This window comes from Aedes albopictus, chromosome 1 (assembly GCF_035046485.1).
Source record: "Aedes albopictus strain Foshan chromosome 1, AalbF5, whole genome shotgun sequence".
Taxonomy (NCBI): Eukaryota; Metazoa; Arthropoda; class Insecta; order Diptera; family Culicidae; genus Aedes; species Aedes albopictus.
The window spans coordinates 249203737-249222494 of NC_085136.1; the positions used below are offsets into that span (position 1 = coordinate 249203737).

General features: G+C 42.4%; 1 protein-coding gene across 1 annotated transcript in view; it reads right to left on the reverse strand.

Annotated features, from left to right (window-relative positions):
- Positions 1–13839, reverse strand: part of LOC109400415 (uncharacterized) — a 34026-nt gene extending 20187 nt beyond the window's left edge. The window contains exons 1-3 of the mRNA XM_019672927.3: positions 12476–13839; positions 1960–2242; positions 1630–1872 (exon numbers count right to left, since the gene is read on the reverse strand). Coding sequence (XP_019528472.1) covers positions 1630–1872; positions 1960–2242; positions 12476–13413 — 1464 coding nt within the window. The 5' untranslated portion in view covers positions 13414–13839. The remainder of the gene's footprint in view (positions 1–1629; positions 1873–1959; positions 2243–12475) is intronic.
- Positions 13840–18758: the final 4919 nt, after the last annotated feature.

The window sequence follows — 18758 nt, forward strand, 5'->3', positions numbered from 1 at the left end:
TTCACTGTTGCTGTTTGAAGCATTTTTTTCTAGTGGTTACATTAGCAGGCAAAGTTCGACCAAACAAATTTTTTGCAGAAAACAATCAAATGTTGTATGTTGTTGTGCTGCGGCATTAGTTGTAGGTACAGTACCATCAAGGATGTTTTCGATCACCTGGCAATCATTCGACTCATTTACCATAATTCAGTTCAGAAGCATAATATTAAAATTAGATGTTCGGCAAACTTGTAGATTATTGTTTTTCCTACGATTATCGCCAAGGATGCCATATCCTAACTCTCATATATGCGGCGTGACAACGCTAGTACCACCTACTCATACTAAACGATCGAAAACTCCGATCATTTAGTATGAGTAGGTAGTACTAACAGTTTTACGCCGTAAATATAAGAGTTAGAATATGGCGTCCTTGATGATAATTGTAGAATAAACAATAATCTACAAGTTTGTCGAACATTACATTTTAATATTAGGCATCTGAACTGAGTTATAGACAAATGAGTCTAATGATTGCCAGATGATCGAAAACATCCTTGAGTACCATGAAGTGAGAAAACTTCTAGGCTCAGTGTTCCAGTTATGGCTATAGTACCTCAAATTCGCCATAGTTGATTTTCAAGATTTAACGATGCAAATCAACAAGAAAAATATGTGAACGAAAGATCACGTTCATAGAAGATGATAGCACTCATTCAAACTTCCCATTTTGCTCAAATTATGAGAGAAAAAAAATATTTTCCTTAAAATTTCGGCGTCCTTGCACCCTATTTCGCCATAGTGTACCAGTTATGGCAAATCTCATAAGGAATGCATGTAAATAGTGCGAAGTGGAACCGAAATTAACAAATGTGTCCATAACTGGTACAGGGTTCCTATCATTGGCACACGCCGTAATAAATAGTAAAAGTGAGTTTGGCTCAGATTTTATATTTTTCCTGTTAAGTATGAGAACAAATCTATCGTTTGACGTATCGATGACATTCGTCGGTCTTCTTCTTATTTCTGTAGAAGTAGTTTTCCTTAGGTAGTGCGATAACTGGTACAGGCACCCTAACGAATTTGTGTTGTACTAAATAAACAAAGAAGAGGCACAAAACAAGCAACAAAAAAGGCGCGGCGATTACTCTTTATCTCAACTGGTAACAGACAAAGACATGATATCGAGAATTTTTGTTGGAGACAAAACGGAAGCTGAATTTGTTGCGTACTTTCAACTTGTGAATAATCGATTATACTAACTAACCAATAATTGAAACTGTTTGAAGGTAGATCCTCAACCACAGAGAGGTGCTTCAACAGAGTTGTTGTGTTTATCGACTCGAAGTTACGGCTCGAAAAACGCAATGCAAGGCTTAAAAACCTCTAAACTCGTGGTGTACGATAAACTTATGTGGCATTGTCGCAACAAATGCAGGTTGTGACATTGCCATTATTGTTGCGCGATGATTGAAATTTGATTCAGTGATTGTCACAACAAATGTTAATTATGACATATTGTCATTATTGTTGTGCGCTGGTTGGAAATTTATTCGCTTGTCTTAATTACCGCAGATGCAAGTTTTGTATCTCAATAAAATTATTTTGGTATTAAAAAATATATGAACATGAAATCTCTTCTAAACCCACCTCACAGTTGTGCGGATCGTTGATGATGGCGAACAGCGTCCAGAAGGGTGTTCCCGTTCCCTGACTGATGAACCACGAGGCCGCCATGCTGCCGAATCGGGTCACGCCCTGCTTGAAGCCGCCGAGCGCCCGCTTCTCGTTCGGATCGTGCGAATTGATTTCGCACAGAATGTACTTATCGCAGTGGGGCGTCTGGATCGCATGCCGGTAGGCACGATGAACTTTCAGTACCGGTTCAATTACCTGGATAAACGCGGAGAGAGAGAGCACAAGAAACGCATCATTAGCAATTCGGAACACGTGTGGCCGGCCCGCGGGCTCTGTTCAGACCTCCAAATTTAGCGTATCGGTCAGCTTGTCGGTCATTTCGGTGACGTTGTACTGCTTGAGGAACTGCTTGGCTTTGCCCAGCTTGAGCAGATCCTTGACGTAGTTGACGGCCGGCTTGACGTACGTCACCGAGTTGATCTTGACCTGCAGGTGCTTTTTAGCGACGTGATCGATCAGGTTGGAGATGCTTTCGCTGGGGCGGTCGATATCGAGGAGGGCCTGCTTGGGGTAGCCCTGCGATTGGAGGAAGCCGTTGGCCATCATCTGCCCGGTGGCAACGTACCTGGAGAGAAATATAAGGCAAGAAGATGATTAAACCTTAATTAGGCCGAGATAATTACGTAAAGTATCAACGCATTCTTACAATCATTCAGATTAGACATCTATATTTCACACTGTAAATTCTATTTATGTCATAGGCTCAGAGCACATCATTTGGAGGATAACGAGCCTCTGGAGCTGGCATTCTGATACCTGATAGTTCGTGAGACAAGACCTTGGGTGTTTGAGTTGGGGCCAAGGGCGTTTCTAGGAAATTTCCAGAAAGCCTAAAAAGAAGTTCCAAAAGACTCAAGGGGCGTTTCAGGGAGTTCCGATGGAGACCCACTGAAACACCCCTGAAATCCCCTGATTACCCATGATTTGTTCCTGAGACCTGCAGATGTCCCTCTGAAACCTCCAGATACCCACCTAACCCTTTGGGGCCAGAGCGGTCATATACTCCGGTTATAAAAACCGAGCATAACAAGTGTGTTCGGCGTCAGCGAGATTGCGGCTGCTGCGCTGAAACAATCCGGCTCCAAGAGGTTAAACCCCATGGAATCTCCCGAAACACCTTAAAACGCCCCTAAGACTCCCTGGAGCGCTCTTGAGGCTCTTTCGAACCGCCTTAAAACCCTGCAACTCCCTGAAACTCTCCTGACACCATGTAGTAGCCCTTTTCCTAATACCCCCAATAACTAGCTGAAATGTTCTTGGGACCCACTAAAACGCCCCTGACACCCTGTGGTTTGCCCTGAAACTCATTGAAGCACCATTGAGACCTTCTAAAGCTCCCTGAAATGCCTCTGCGACCTCATGAGATCCCCTTGAAACCTCGCGACCTCTTGGTATCCCCTTCACCCATCTTGAGACCCCATGAAACACCCTACGAGACTCTGAAACACCCCTGAGACCTCCTTATACCCCCTGAAACGCCCCTGGAACTCCTTTGAACACCTTTGAAACTCCATGAAACGTCCCGAGACTGTTTGAAACGCCGCCGAAACTCCTGAAAGCACCCATTCGGTCCACTTAAGAACCCTGGAACCCTTTAGATCCTCTGAAACGCCATTGAAACACCGACGAACCGATGTGACAGCTAGAACGAATAAATTCAAATTTGTTGTCCCCGATGCCATGATGAAAAATAGCCGAACACTACCGCCACCTTTATAACGATTCGCGATGATTTGATAGCTTCACCCCAAACCCCCGTGTGTTCATATAGGAACTGATTTGCGTCTGCGCTGATTTGACAGAAGCATTCGCTCGCTTTGCTGGTCGACCGTTAAATTTAGGGGGACAGTTTTGAAACACCACTGTCACGTCGGTTCGTCGGTGATTGAAAGCCCTCCCCCTGGGGAACCCTGGATGTAGCGTCCTTATTGATAGCGTCCTTATTGTACGAAAGAAACACAATAGCCTACAAGTTTGAAAAAAATTACATTTTTTATTAGGCTTCAAAAAGTAGTTACAGACAATTGATTCAAACTATCTTGATTGTTTGCAGGATTTTGTATCGATTCTGGTTGGGATGAACCAGCAAAATTGTGTATTTCCATTACCCTTTGGAGCCGGAGGGGTCAATATGACCCCAACGATGAAACCGAGCATAAGAAACGTGTTCGAGGCCTGCAAGTATGTGGCAGCGAAATCAAAACAATCCGGCTCCAAAGGGTTGAAATGGTGACGAAATGCCATCAATTTCAAAATGTTATTTCCTAGGTTATTTGAAACTTTTTACCTTAAAACCAAATTAAAAGGAAAGGTTTAAGATGATCAAAATGTGGTTTACGTGGATTATGAGCTACAGCGAATTCAAGGGAAGTGTGATTTCCTCTGAAAACTCCCTGAAACCCCATTAAACGCCCCTGAAAATTCCTGGCGTCTCAGGGTAACAGGGCTTTTCGAAGGAGTTCCAGGGACGGCTTCAGGGGCATTTTAGAAAGTGTCAGAATATTTTCATTGGTGTGTTTGGAGTTTCGGTGGAATTCATTGACGCTACAGAGAGTTTGAGATGGTCTCAGGAGGCATTTAAGCTGGTTTCAGAGGCCATACATGTTCAGGTGATTAACGACCTGTTTGGGTGGTTTCTGACTTTTTTTAGCGTGTCTGAGGTTATCGTGTCTCAGTCAAGGTTTCTGAGGGGGTCTCAAGGGGTTTTCAAAGAGTTTCAAAGTATTTTCATCAGAGGTATTTAGGCATTTTAGAGTGTTCCAGAGGATTTTCAGCGGGTTTCAGGGACACTGGAGGAGCCATAAAGGAGCTTCCTGCACGTTCACGGCTCCATGCTAAAACACTCTACAGCCCCCTGAAACGTCCCTGGAACACTCTTTGAGGTCCCTGAAACACACCTGAAACCCCCTGTAACGCTATTGAATCTCGTTGAAAACCTCTGTAACTCCCTGAAATACCTCCGAATGTTCCTCTGAATCCCTTTACACCCAAGAAAAGCCTCTGAAATACAATTAAACTCCCCCTTAACTTCTCTAAAGTCCTTAACTTCCCAGTTCCCCCAGTAACGTCCCTAAACACTTTGAAATAATAAGTGTAGAATTAGCTTTAGTTAAAATACACAGAAATGAAAACAAAAAAAAAACTTTGAAATAATCTCCAGTAAATAGAAGCGTCCATGAGAACCCAATGAAACCTTCTAAAACTTTTCTGAAAGGCCTCCCTGGGTGCCGTTTCCTTAGTTATTGTCATTACACTCATACCTCCATTTAAGTCCAATCCATTAAAGTAAACTCCATTTATGTCCCTCCATTTAAGTAACGTAACTTCAATGGGAATTGATTGTATTTACAGCAAAACAAATGTGCATAGGTAGGCTACAGTTTTGAAAAGGGGACGTTTCAAGGAGCTTTAAGGGCAATTTAGGCGATCTCAAGAGCCTTTAAAGGGTGCTACAAGGGGGTTGAGGGGCGTTTTAAGGCATTTCAGAGTCATTTCAGAGAGTTACAGAGGGTTTCAGGATCAGTATAATTTCTGAGGCTTCCTGAAATGCCTCCGAAATCCCGTTAACACCCACATGAATCCCTTATAACGCACCTGAGACATTCCGAAATCACTAAAACGCCTCCGTAACACATCTGAAACCTGTTGAAAATGTTCTGAAACTCCCTGAAATGACTCCGAAATCCCCTTAAATCCCCTTCGACCGCAAGTAACGCACCCTAGGCCCTCTGAAACCCCCGAAAATGCTTGCTTAACGCATCTGAAACCCGCCGAAAATTCTCTGAAACTACCTGAAATTCCTCCAGAAAACCCATAAAACCTCTTTGGACCTCATTTAACGCAGGAAGATATTATTTAGTTATGAAGGAAATTATCAATCCATGGACCAGCAACTGTACCAATAATTTGACTATTCCGATAACGGAAAATTTCTAGAACACCATATCGTTCTGCAGCTTAAAATTCATGATTGTAGAATAGAGTCTACATTAGTATGGTACTCGCTTGTATGGAAAAAATAAATCTTCGCTCCAGTCGACTTTTTAGATCCCATTTAGGTCCCATATGAACTGTACAAAATTTCAGCGCAATCGGTGAAACTATAATTTAGCGCAAGCGGTTCAAAGTTTGCATAGGATTTACTATGGGAAAAGTTACACTTTCAAACAAAAAATCCTAGAGGTCACCCTTTGTCTCCTTAATTCAAATCGATCAATGTATCTTGTATAAAAATCACTTATGAAACTTTCCTTCGAAGACCGCAAAACAATTGGATGCTTGTGGCAAAAGTTATTGATTTATTACCGATTTGTGATCCAACGAACGGCTTTTTGTTTTGTTTTATCAGCAGCACTGCTGCTGCCGTTGTTGCATGGGGTGGCGGGAGACATCACCACTAGAGTGGGACACCGAAAGACATTTGACTCCTGTACACTTTTTGAGTTCCTTTTGGGTCCCATATCAACTGTGCAAAATTTCAGCTCGATCGGAGAAACTATATTTTAGCGCCAGCCATTTTAAGTTTTCATACGATTTACTATGGGGAAAATCACTTTTTCAAAGAAAAATCGCCACAGGTTGCCCCTTAACCCCTAAAAATAAATCGATGAATGATTTCTGTTGGAAATTTTACGAGGAGCCAACTCTCCGAAGACCGCAAAGCGATCTAAGGCATGTGGAAAAAGTTATTAACTGAAAACCGAATGGCATGCCAATGCTGTTTAACATGTAAGGAATAACAATAAATAATAAAATCTCGTTATTTTATCAATCGGGTGAGGCTTAATAACTTTTTCCACGAACGTCGCATCGGTTTGCAGTCTTCGGAGGTCTGATTCCTCGTGAAGTTTTCTACAGAAATCATTCATCGACATATTTTTTGGGATCTAGGGGTGACTCCTAGCGATTTTTCTTTGCAGGTGTAAAATTTCCCCATAGTAAATCGTATGAAAAACTAAGAATGGCGGGCGCTAAAATATAGTTTTTCCGATCGATCTGAAATTTTGCACAGTTGATATGGGACCAAAGAGGAACTCAAAAAGTATACAGGAGTTAGTTTTTCCATTTTTTGTATTTTCCCATATAAACCGTGTACCAGGCTAATCACCACCCCCAGAAACAGCAGCAGCCAAGGCAGCAGCTACAGTGCTGCTGATAAAACAAAACAAAAAGCCGTTCATAGAATTACTAATCGGTAATAAATCAATAACTTTTTCCACAAGCATCCAATTGTTTTGCGGTCTTCGAAGGAAAGTTTTATAAATGATTTTTCTATAAGAAGCGTTGACCGATTCGAATTAAGGAGACAAGGGGAGACCTCTAGGATTTTTTATCAGAAAGTGCAACTTTTCCCATAGTAAATCCTATGAAAACTTTGAACCGCTTGCGCTAAATCATAGTTTCACCGATTGCGCTGAAATTTTGCACAGTTCATTTGGGACCTAAAAGGAATCAAAAAAGTCGACTGGAGCGAGAATTTGATGTTTGTCCCATACTAGTCTACATTTAGGAGTTGCTTAGAGATTCCTTCTGAAATTTCTCCAATATTTTTCCGAAGATTTCTGGAATTATTGGAGGAACTCATTTCATGACACCTGAAGGAATTGCATTGGAATTTCCTTCAAGATTTATTTTCGATTTTTTCAGGAATTCTAGAAATCTTTCCAGAAATTTTTAACATATTCCTCCCAGCCTTTCCTTTAAAAAATCCAATTCCTACAGAAGTCCTTAACATAGCGAATCCTTCAGAAGTTTCATCAAATACTACACCAGTATTTTTTCCACATATTCCTCAAGAGATTCTTACAGCAAGTTCTCAAGAGGTTCCTCCGAGTATTCATCCCGAAGTTTTTCCAGCAATTTCTTCAGAAATTCAGATTTTTTCTTTATTGTAATGCTTTCTGGAATTTTTGTTGGAGCTTCGTCGGGTTCCTTTATCAAATATTACTTCAGAAATTCTTCTAGAATGTTCTTACCGGATTCGTCTCAGAAGGTCCTCAAACATTCCATCAGTGATTGCACCACAAACTTCGCTTAGAATTTATTGCAACCCTTCCTAAGGTATTCTTTCAGATTTTTTTCCGGGGACACTTCAGGAATACCTTCAGAGATCCCTTTCGGAATTCTTTAACCTTTCAGGACGCGTGCAATCCAGCAACAAAAAGAGCGCCGCACTCACACTGTATACGACGAGCAAGGTTTTCTGGTAGTGTTGTACTTTTTACAACGACGCGCGACCTTAAGGGTTAAGAAACCACTTCCGAATTTATTTCTTATCGTTTCTCCAGAAATATCTCAACAGAAATTCTTCATGAAATTACTGCAGAAAATTCTCAATATTTCTAGGCATTCCTTCAAAGATTTCGTCGAAAAATTAAGCTTCTTCAGGAGCACAGTTTAGTAATTCCTTCAAGAAATCTTCCAGATTCGTTGCCATTTTCTGCTGGGTTTCCTCTGAAAGTTTTCCTTGCGATTATTCAAGAAAAGGTTTATGTCCACTTTTACCTTCAGGCATATTGCAAGAAATTATTTTAAGAACTTCTCCAGAAGTATCTCCAGCAGTTCTTCATGCTTCAGAACATCCTCCAATAGGTTTAGGTGTCTTTATTAGAGACATTTTCAGCCCAAGGCATCCTCCAAGAATCCCTCCAGAAATTTAAATATAGATTTATTCAAGAGCTTCTCCAATACCTTTGTCTGCCGTTTATGCTTGGATTCCTGCAGACATCATTTCAAGGATTTCTCCAGAATTTTTTCTGAGATTAAATTCGGAAATTTCTCAAGAAACCTCTTCAGTGATTAGTTAAAAAAAAGACTTCGCAAGAAATTTTCTCAAAAATTCCTTTGAAAAAGTTTCACATAAAATTCTTCGAAAAATTCGTCTACAGTTATCTCAAGGGTTTCCTTCAGGCAAGGATCGCCTCACTTCATACATATTCACTCCTCTATGCCGAAGCGAATCAAGAAAAATGCAGCAAACGGATTGTCGTGATCAAACACGCAACCCCATCATCAGTGGGACGCGAAGCGCAATCTGCTTGACATGGATATTCGTTGCCGATCGTCGCAGTTTGGATCGCAAGCGAATGAATGAATGGCGAATGGTGACGAATGCTGGTGAGCGATCGAAGCGGCTATTATCATAACTAGAAGAGAATTTCTGCATGTAATGCATACATTTTTAGTGTATTGTTGTTGAAATACAAGATTAGCAAAGAAAATAATAAACATATTTTGAAAACTTCAAAAATTCGTATGCGCAATATCACTCACGAATCGCATCACCGCTCGATCGCTTGCGATGCGAATGTGGACGAATGTTTAATTTCCATGTGTGGCTTCCCACCGTTCGCCGCAGTTCGCTGTCGTCGCTGACAAGCAAACACACAAACCAAAGCGACAATCGTTCGCTGCTGACTGTATTCGAATGTGGAAGAAGATGAAAAGTGGAAATCAGGAACCCTGCCTTCAGGAAGCCCTCCAAAAGTTACATCAGAAATTGCTTCAGAAAATTTTCTTCAGGAATTTCTTCTGAAAATTTACATAAACTTCTCATGGAATCTCCAGAGGTATTATCTTCAGGAATTCCTTAAAAAATCCTTAAAAAATTCTCCAGTATGTTTTGTATAGTTTCATGAAGTTTTTTCTGTAAAATCCATAAAGGAGTATCTGAAAGAATTTCAGGAGTTCTTTCTGCAGCGACCGTGGGAACAGCACTAAAAAGAAATTTAAAAAAATCTTAAGTAACCCCTGACAAAGTTTCCCAAGGGATTACTGGAGGAGTCTTGGAAGAATTTCCGAGAAAATCACTGTAGAATTTTTCAAAAAGCTCTGAATGAATTTCTGGAAATCCACTCCATGGTAGAATTTCTAATGATATCCCTTGCTGATATTATTCATAGAATAATCCTCAAACTTTTGAAGAAGTCTCTGGATATATTTCAGAAAGAAGTATCAGAAAGATACCATGGAAGAACTTCTGAAACAATTCTTTTTTTAATTTTTTAATAAATCTTCTGTTCAGTTTCGGTGGAAATACCTGGAGATATTCTTTTAAAAAAATCCTGAATATCTGAAAGAATCATAGGGAAATTCCCGAAGAAATCTTGGAAGATGTTGCTAAAAAAACCCTTAAGTATTACCTGGAAAAGATGCTTGAGGAACCCTTGGTGGAATCCCTTTAAATTTTTTTTAAAGAAATATTTAGAGGAATTTTTGAAAGAATTTCGTATCAAAATTCAAGGGATTTCTAAAAGAATACCCGGAGAAATACGTGATTTTTTTTAAGGAAATGCTGGAAGAATCTCTAGAGATACAGTCTTATATATTTGTAAAATTTAATAGAAAAGCTCATGGGAAACTTCCAAAGAAAATTATAATGAAATCAAAAAAAAATGCAAAAGATTTATAAAATACCTAAAAAAACAAAGCGATAAAAATTTACAGGAAAACAAGCTAAGCTCTACCTTTATTGGTTGCAAAGTTTAAGATGAAACATCTAGAAATCCCATTTCAATTTAGCACAGAAAGTACACGACGAATGAAGCATCAAACCAAATTGCATTTGCTAATCCCGGCTAGCACACTTGCAAACTTAGCCCATTTTATTGGCTACACCGATTTTCTTGGCGAAATTGAATGCATCTCCTTATTTTTTGTTTTAGATTTTTTATTCAATAATGAAGCAATATTTTCAAAATCGGTTTTCATAGGGTATGTGTGCCATCAGTAATCTCACGCTCCCATATTCATCCTGTTCTATGAAGAAAAAAATCTGGAAATGCCTTGATCCTCTGAGTGAGTATGAAAACCGATTTTGGAAATATTGCTACATTATTTGTAAAAAATCAAATACTAAAAATGAGAAAATGTATCTAGTTTCGCCTTAAGATTCCTTTACAAATGATAAATGTTAAGCTAAATAGAACTCATATTTTTCTAATATAAGGGGAAACATGGAAACCTTTGATGTTGGCAAGTATGTCTCCTTTTGAAATGGTACCTGTAGTATTTATTTATAAAAAATATCTTCAAGAGTTCTGCCATGGACTGCCATCGTAATCCAACTTTCATCCAACGTTGCATTGATTCACGTTGTGTTGATCATTTGTTGAGCTAGTTTGTTTAACCCTTTCCTTCCCACGACTTTGAACAACGATTTATATGCCAAGAAAGCGTTTCCGAAAGAAGTGCTGAAACAAAAGTTACTGCAAATTGGCCAAATTTTTCGAAATCAACGAAAAAAATTTTAGTTATAAATCAATAGTATTTTGATTGTTTATCAATAGTTCCACTATTGAAACAAGTAGTTGGCAGTTGGGTTTACCTAATGAGATTACAATCATATTCTAAAAACTATTGCATCATATGCATCTAATTCCGTTTGTCTCGAGTTTGTAACCGTTTGGTTACAAATTGTTGATTTTTGTTTTGTATTTGTTGTATTTGTCGGACCCTTCACGTTGCTTGTGTAAAAACAGAAGGAAATACCACAGAAGTGATAGGGTTCAGTACCGCTGTGAATGTATTCGTCGGCTACCAATTTCAAAACATGGCTGGCTGAATGCTAAAATTAAAATTAAGTGGAATGACGGAATGGGAGAAAAGTAAATTGTAGCGGCCATTGCCTAAATTTGGCCTCTTAGAAATACTCAGGCGTCCGTGTGCTGCAGACGTGTTTTTTAGTGCAGTGATAAGGCAGTTGAGAACGACCAACCCCCCCCCCCCCCCCCTTTCCTTGGCAAGAGCTAAGTGGAGGCTTGGGTGAAAATCCTGCTCAGGTAATTCAAATATCCTGTACTGTTCTTTGGAACATTTTTGTAATGTGCTTGCGTCCAATAGGACCTAGGACCTCTTTTGTTTGGACCTCAAAAAGGTCTACCGTCCAGCACACGGCTCGGCCCGTGGAACCGGGAACGGTTCCCGCGCCTAACCGACAAGGAACATCAGTCCTCATAGGAGGACGTACAGCTCGGGCCGAAGGCCCTAAACGTTAAGGAGCTTTCCCCTCTCGGCCGTCCAAGGTGGCCATGCCACGGCCGGTCGATAGCGTCTAAGAGGGAAGACGCCTGCATCCCCCCCCCAGCAACGCCCGCTGGTCCCGTCGGCCGAGTACCGGCCTAGACACCGCTCGCCTTGCCATCCGGCGAGCTTTCCGGCCGCACAGCTCGACTGGGGTCGCTGTGTCGGCCACCGAACCCACCACCATCAAGCAGCAGCGGTATGTACCGGTACCACCGAATGGTATAGGACACACATAACAAATTTACACTAAATTATTACACAGAACAACACGCACACGCCACAAACTAGGGATTTTAATAAATATGTAAGAAAAGTGAAAGATCTGTGTAGTTTTTGTATAGCGAAATGTGCCCTTGATTACCCAGTAGCTAGCCGACCCTGGGATTGCCGGATAGTCTTTTGTGTCCTGAGTCGGCCCGGCACTGATAGTTTACCGATAAGTTTCAAGTTCGTCGAAAATCGATGGTGCTCTAGAGTAGAGGGTTAAATATTTGTCATGTGTAATGGGACCTTAATTGACGCCAACATCAAAACACAATTATGAATGTGATCTTCTTTCAGAAAACAAAAGATCTTCCATGCGATAAGTTTTCATGTGAAAACAACACAACACGCCATTCAAGTTTCACTTTTAACCCCCAATTCCCCTCAACCTTATGACTCAGTCGTTCCAGTCAGCTGGTTTCTCGCGCAAACCACCTGTACACCACAATCATAAACCAACGCCGTATCCGAAATTCGTCATCGTCACCGCACCGCTGCTACTCTTACTCACCTCTGATAGACCTCCGGATTGGCAATGTAATTGGCCCAGTCAGCCAAGTAGATGGTGGCGGCCTTAATCCACCGCCGCCGGAAGCTCTGGTTCTGCAGCGTAGCAAACAGCTTATCGTAGTCCAGTTTTCCATCGCGACCCACGAATCCCTTGAACACCGTATCCAGACCGATCTTGGTCCAGAGGGCTTGCGCCAGCTCAGATTGGGTAAATTGGTCCCACATGACGTGGATATGTTCTAGGAAGGGTGGCAGAACCCACGAATGATCCTTGTGCTTTTCCTGAGTCTTTTCCATGTCCGGACCGGAGAAGGACTGGAAGGCTTGGACGGCTAAGGGGAGGAGGTTGGCGATGGTATCTCCGTTAAATCCAGGATGTTGGGGTTCACGATCTTCATCGTGATCTACGCTGTTCTGATTGGCCAGCCAAGTTTGGGCCACGGTCAGAACGGTGTCCAAAATTGGGTTGCCCTCATCGGCCTTCTGCTGACGCTTTTGGCGTTTATTGGATCGTCTTTGGGGCTGCTGTTCTTCATTCGCTCCAGCGAACATCTGGATCACGTTGCCAATTAGAGCGGGATCAAATCCACCGCCACCTCCTCCGGCATTTCCACCATTGGCGCCAGCCAACATGCTTCCAATTCCGGACAGGATCGCTCCAACTCCGTCATTGTTGGACTTGGCACCACCTCCGGCATTAGCATTGGCCATCAATGGCAACAACATGGAAGCAATTCCGGTCAGTCCAGCTGCCGCGTTGCCACCACCGCCGCCTCCATTTTGATTTCCAAGCGACTGCAGGAACTCCGAGGCCATATCCAGGAACGGACTTCCCTCATCATCCCGCAAGTTCGACCGCTGAGTCGTATAAGCACTGCCACTAATCGAAAATATCACCAATGATATCACGCACAGGTATTTACCGTTAACTCTCATCATGCTTCTTCGCTATCTAAAGTAGGTCACTGTATCTTACGAACTATAGCTAAACGCGGTGCTAATCGATTCTGTATTACGCTCCAAATGTTTTGTCACTCACTGTTCCAAACTCACAAAACCATTCTCAGTCCCCCCGAAGAAATAAAAACTGTGTCACGCCCTCAAAAGGGGGCCCTTTTGCTGACGAGGGCAAAACCGGGAAGAACTCCACCGCCACCAACGATTCAACGCTACGATTCGAACCGATCAAGATCTAGCACAGCACTGAGCCGTCCGGGACACGTAAGACGATCAAGAAGTCTCGCTCTCCTCGGCATGGATTGCGCGCTCTTCCTATCCCATTCAATCCCATCCCATCCCGGAGAAACAGGTTGGGCCGGCGGCGATGATGGAACGGACGGAGCACACAATGCATGCAACCAGAAGGAGAAACCAACCAACAGAAGAAAAATATGTAGGTATCTTTATAACAGTAATTCTTTCTTTGCGTCTTCCCGGCTGGATGGTTGGTTGGATGGCTGACTTCTTTTGCTTGGGCTCTGGCTTCGATTGCTTACACTAACGAAATTTACACCCAAATCTTTTCACATTAACATTTTTATCAATGGTAATTTTTACAATCTACTTTCTTCAGTATTAATTTCAGAATTCTGTCAAACAGTACTTTAGATATACTAAATTCGTTTACAAATCTATCTGCTCGTTTATATATTAATCAATTTCATTTCATTTTATTTAGTACAACATCTTAACACAGTTAATAGGTACTGAATACATTTAGGCTCGCTGTTGCTCGGGAACGTCCTCCCAAATCACAACCAGGCCGGTCAGCTCACGTTGTCCGTTGTGCTCCACGTTGTCTTGTATAATCTGGATTCATTGTGAACGCGATCTTTACAGAGTTGCTATCCGGCATGCTTCCGCATTGACAATTTACTGGGTTTTAGGTTCGCCGTAGAGCGCAGAGCACTCCTAGCGCATTCGTCATCGCTAAACACAGTTCTCCTACACGCCGCATCCTTATCCAAGAGCTTCCTTAGCAGTGTTACGCAGTTTTGTGCAACTTCCATCGTTGCTTTATGCAGTCTATACTGTCGTATGCCGCCTTGAAATCGATGAACAGGTGAGGCGTTGGGACCTGATCATTGCTGTCTTCTGATGCACTGACATTATCATTCCCTCCGTTGCTTTGGTTTCCCGTGCCTACATTATCCACGCCATTCAGCTGCTTATAAGCGATAATTGTCGAAGTGCTGTTTCCAAAACTTAATCACCTCGTTCGTCGATGGGCTTCCACCCTTATCCCTGTAGATTTCGGTTCACGGCACGAACCCGTTGCGGGATGCTTCTTGTGTCTGCTGTTTCCGCTTCTGTTTGTATCGATTCACATTACCTTCTTCTTCTCCAAAATCGCAATGCATTCCTTATCGAACCATTCGTCGACGTATTCCATGGTGCTCTTGGCTGTGTCGTTTAGGGTTTTTTTTTATTGTATTCCAGCAGTATTGTAGCTCACTCTCGTTTAACATTGCACAGATCGAAAAAAGAGTGTAATATTCTGTGACATAATGTTAGAAATGTTCTTCTTCTTCTTCTTGGCGTAACGTCCTCACTGGGACAAAGCCTGCTTCTCAGCTTAGTGTTCTATGAGCACTTCCACTGTTTTTAACTGAGAGCTTCCTCTGCCAATGACCATTTTGCATGTGTATATCGTGTGGCATGCACGAAGATACTCTATGCCCAAGGAAGTCAAGGAATGTTAGGAATGTAAACAGCACAGAAAATGAGATAAATGATAAATCTTGGCAGTCAATAAAATCATTTTGAAAAATCAATGACAACTAGCAACACAGGAAACTTAACAACAAAGTGCCCTTTTGTAAACGAGCGTAATGGAACGCAACGGCGCTTTTGTCAAATCGACCAATCAGAAGTGGTCTTTTCTGACAGGCAAATGGTTTCGTATTTGCACTAGTACCTGACGGGTCCCGTCCCAGCACCTGGCCTACCTGAGCGTTTAAGTATTCTAAGATGATCTTGACGTAGTGGCTTGGGTTTCGGTCGTACTTACGTTAGAGCTTTGTCAGAGCACATTTTTGTTATCAGCAGTACTTGTACTTCCTGAGGGTTGTATTGTTTTTTTTTTCACTGAAAATTTTCCTTGCTTCGCTGAGCAACATGACGTTTTCTTCCAGCGAAGGCTTACGCGATACAGGAAATCGCTGAATTTCACACTAACACAGCAGAAAATCTGTCAACAATAACTCAATACACATGCATTTTCAGCGAAAAGCTCTATTTGCGTGACAACAATCCACTCCCATGACTAACGGGCAACCGCCGTCAAATATTAGGATTGACAACTGCCCGGCGACTGCTGTCAGCTCTCTTTGTCGCCGAATCTGGCGCTGGGTCTTCGGCGCGGAAACCCAAAGGTGGGAATAAAATTTTGGGGTTTGCGCGCAATACAATGCACATGTTGATTATACTGATGTTTAGGAATCAGCCTTTGATCCTCAGCCTGCACATTCTTTTGTCGATTGGCAACCAACCGATCACGTACCTCTGCATATCGCCCATCACAATGAAAGCTGTTCCCAACTCGCGTGAGTTGGCGCAGTGTTGGTAGCTGGTGTGTGGTATACGTCTGACAAAGTGTCCGGTCATCTGGCCGAAAGGTCGTTTGTCCGAATGCCGTTTGGCCTAATCGTGATCAAAAGAATTCAGAAGAAGTATTTGACATTTAACTGCCAATATGATCATCAGAAATATTTCCTTCTTTTAATCATAGGCTATTCTTTCTAGTTTTGATATTCAGGGATTAGTTGGCGTTGAAACTGCCTATATTTTATCAAATATTTTTCCTTTTTTGACTCATAGGCTGTTCCTTAAAGTTATACTGAGGCTGGGAACAGTGGTATGGTCACTTAAGTTCATCTTTCATTTTCGACCAAACGGCATTCGGCCAAATTACCCTTTCGGCCAAATGCCGTTCGGCCAAACAGCATTCGGCCAAATGGCGTTCAGTTAAATGACCCGGAACCGTCTGACAATGGGCTTTTTCATTTGACGTCTTGAATCAGTTGATTTTTCAGGTCTTTGACAGTTCTTCTATGTAGATGACAGGTCCGTGTTAGCAGCTGTTGTTCACCTTTGTGAACAAATGCATACACTGACCTGCCTCATGAAAAGCCTATGAGCATCTCTCAGTGTTGATGATTAACCTGGGCTTGTTAGGGGAATATCTGTAAATAAAAGAAAATCGGGTTAAGTACGGTTCCTTTGAATTCCACTAAGAATTTGCATCCTTTGACAGATACGTATTTCGACCTCAACTGTAAGGTCGTCTTCAGTGTCTTGTACTTGACTCGAGTCGAGTCAAGTACAAGACACTGAAGACGACCTTACAGTTGAGGTCGAAATACGTATCTGTCAAAGGATGCAAATTCTTAGTGGAATTCAAAGGAACCGTACTTAACCCGATTTTCTTTTTATTTATCTCTCAGTGTGTTTAGAGTCTTGTTCCTATTATGTCAACAGATAATGAGTCATTTTACGAAGTGACAACAATGTTGATGATGATATTGATTTTCACGGGTTGTTGGACGCTACCTCCTGTCAAAATTCATTCATAAAATCGACTCGTAAAATGGACTATACAGCCTGGATTTGCTGGTTGGGTCACGACTGCGACCCGATTAGCGAATCGTGTTCGTTCGTTGGGGCAACTGACAATTGATCAAAATGCTGTAGACATACGCAAGTGACGAGAAATACGTCACTCACATACTTGCACAAACGGTCTGTACATAGGAGCTGCGATGTGACGGTGGTCGGACGCCAACCTCGTTTTGACATCGATTTTGATATTGACAGTGCTTTTTAGTAGGGTTTTACCCCAACCAGTGAACATTCAACCATCGAGACAGCCCATCTAACGAGCTCTCAACGAGCGAATCGGCACTGTAGCAGGTCACGACTCTTCCTCTTTCTTCGGTCAGCGATCAACTACGTCGGACGTACTGCAGTGTATCGTGCCGCTGCGCCGGGCGATTTTAATCGAGAACCATCAGCCAAGTTCCCACAGCGCCACAGCTGGTGCGATTACCTCTAAACGCTCGCACCATGGATCCTGTCCAACACACCTACTACAGCGCACATTGGGCAGAATGCTATTTTGGACAGACAAAACCACTAGTGCCATGTAGTTGCCGGCTAAGAATAGGATTTAACCCCAATTCAAGGTGTCGAGCGACCCGTGCCGAGGAATGAGTGATCGAGGGGGTAAAAGATTCTCGGTCATTAACGGAGCCTGTGGAATACCTGGGTAAACCTGGTGTGGAGCTGCCAGGAAATGCCCGCAATGCTAGGCAGTTACTAACCCCGAAAACCGGCAGTAATGCTGGTAAGTCGGAATCCAGGCAAACGTCCCGAAAAGCTGAGAAGGATGAGGCTGAAATGGTTGGCCCGTCCCGGGTGGAACGGAACAGCGGGTAGCGACCATTGTTAGATCCTCAGCAATCACAAAGTAGGGCGGATCGAGGACCCCTCTTGGACTAAAGTTGAGCGGAAGAGGAAGAAAAAGAAACCGCTAGATGTACAGAAACGTAGGGACACCAATCCCAGAAGACGTAGGAGGGTAGGTGCCAAGTGCGAGAAAAGTGACGCGCTCGTCATCAAGACCGAATAGTCTAAGTACTCAGACGTCTTGAAGGCGATGCTAAGCTACCTATGACGGACGCAAATAAATGAGCATGAGCATGAGCATAGATGACCGCACAATTCGTAGTTGCTACTCCGTGATTGACCAGAGCAATCGAAATTGCACAAGGAACCAATGAATAGGGCTTGGGACTAGCTTACTATTCTCAATGTACACAGGTCGAGAGCTCTCAACTTTAATAAGGTCAATAACGGCGCCGGCCACGTCCTTACGGTCATCGAGGATGGAAGGGAATGTTAGTAAGACAAACGTTGTTAAAAAGACCGCGAATCGCTGCATCTCCACGTTTGTCTCAGGAAGGAATTTTTTGTTAGTAGGGTAAGGTACATTGTCAGTCCGGGAGTCATCTATGGTTGGTGATATGATTTGACAATGGATCAATATACACAAACCGCCGTTAACAACCGACCACTTTTCGACGCAAGAACTAGCCAAAAAGAAAATTCTATCGCGCGTCTCCACTCCACTAGGGAGCAGAAACCTTTAGTCTATTCCACACAGAAATACACTGAACGCGACTCACTTGTCGGCGCCCGGATTTTTTTCTCGACCGGCGAACCCGAACTAACACTTTTCACTCTTTTGTGTAAATGCAAAAAATGAAAGAAAATATTTATTATCA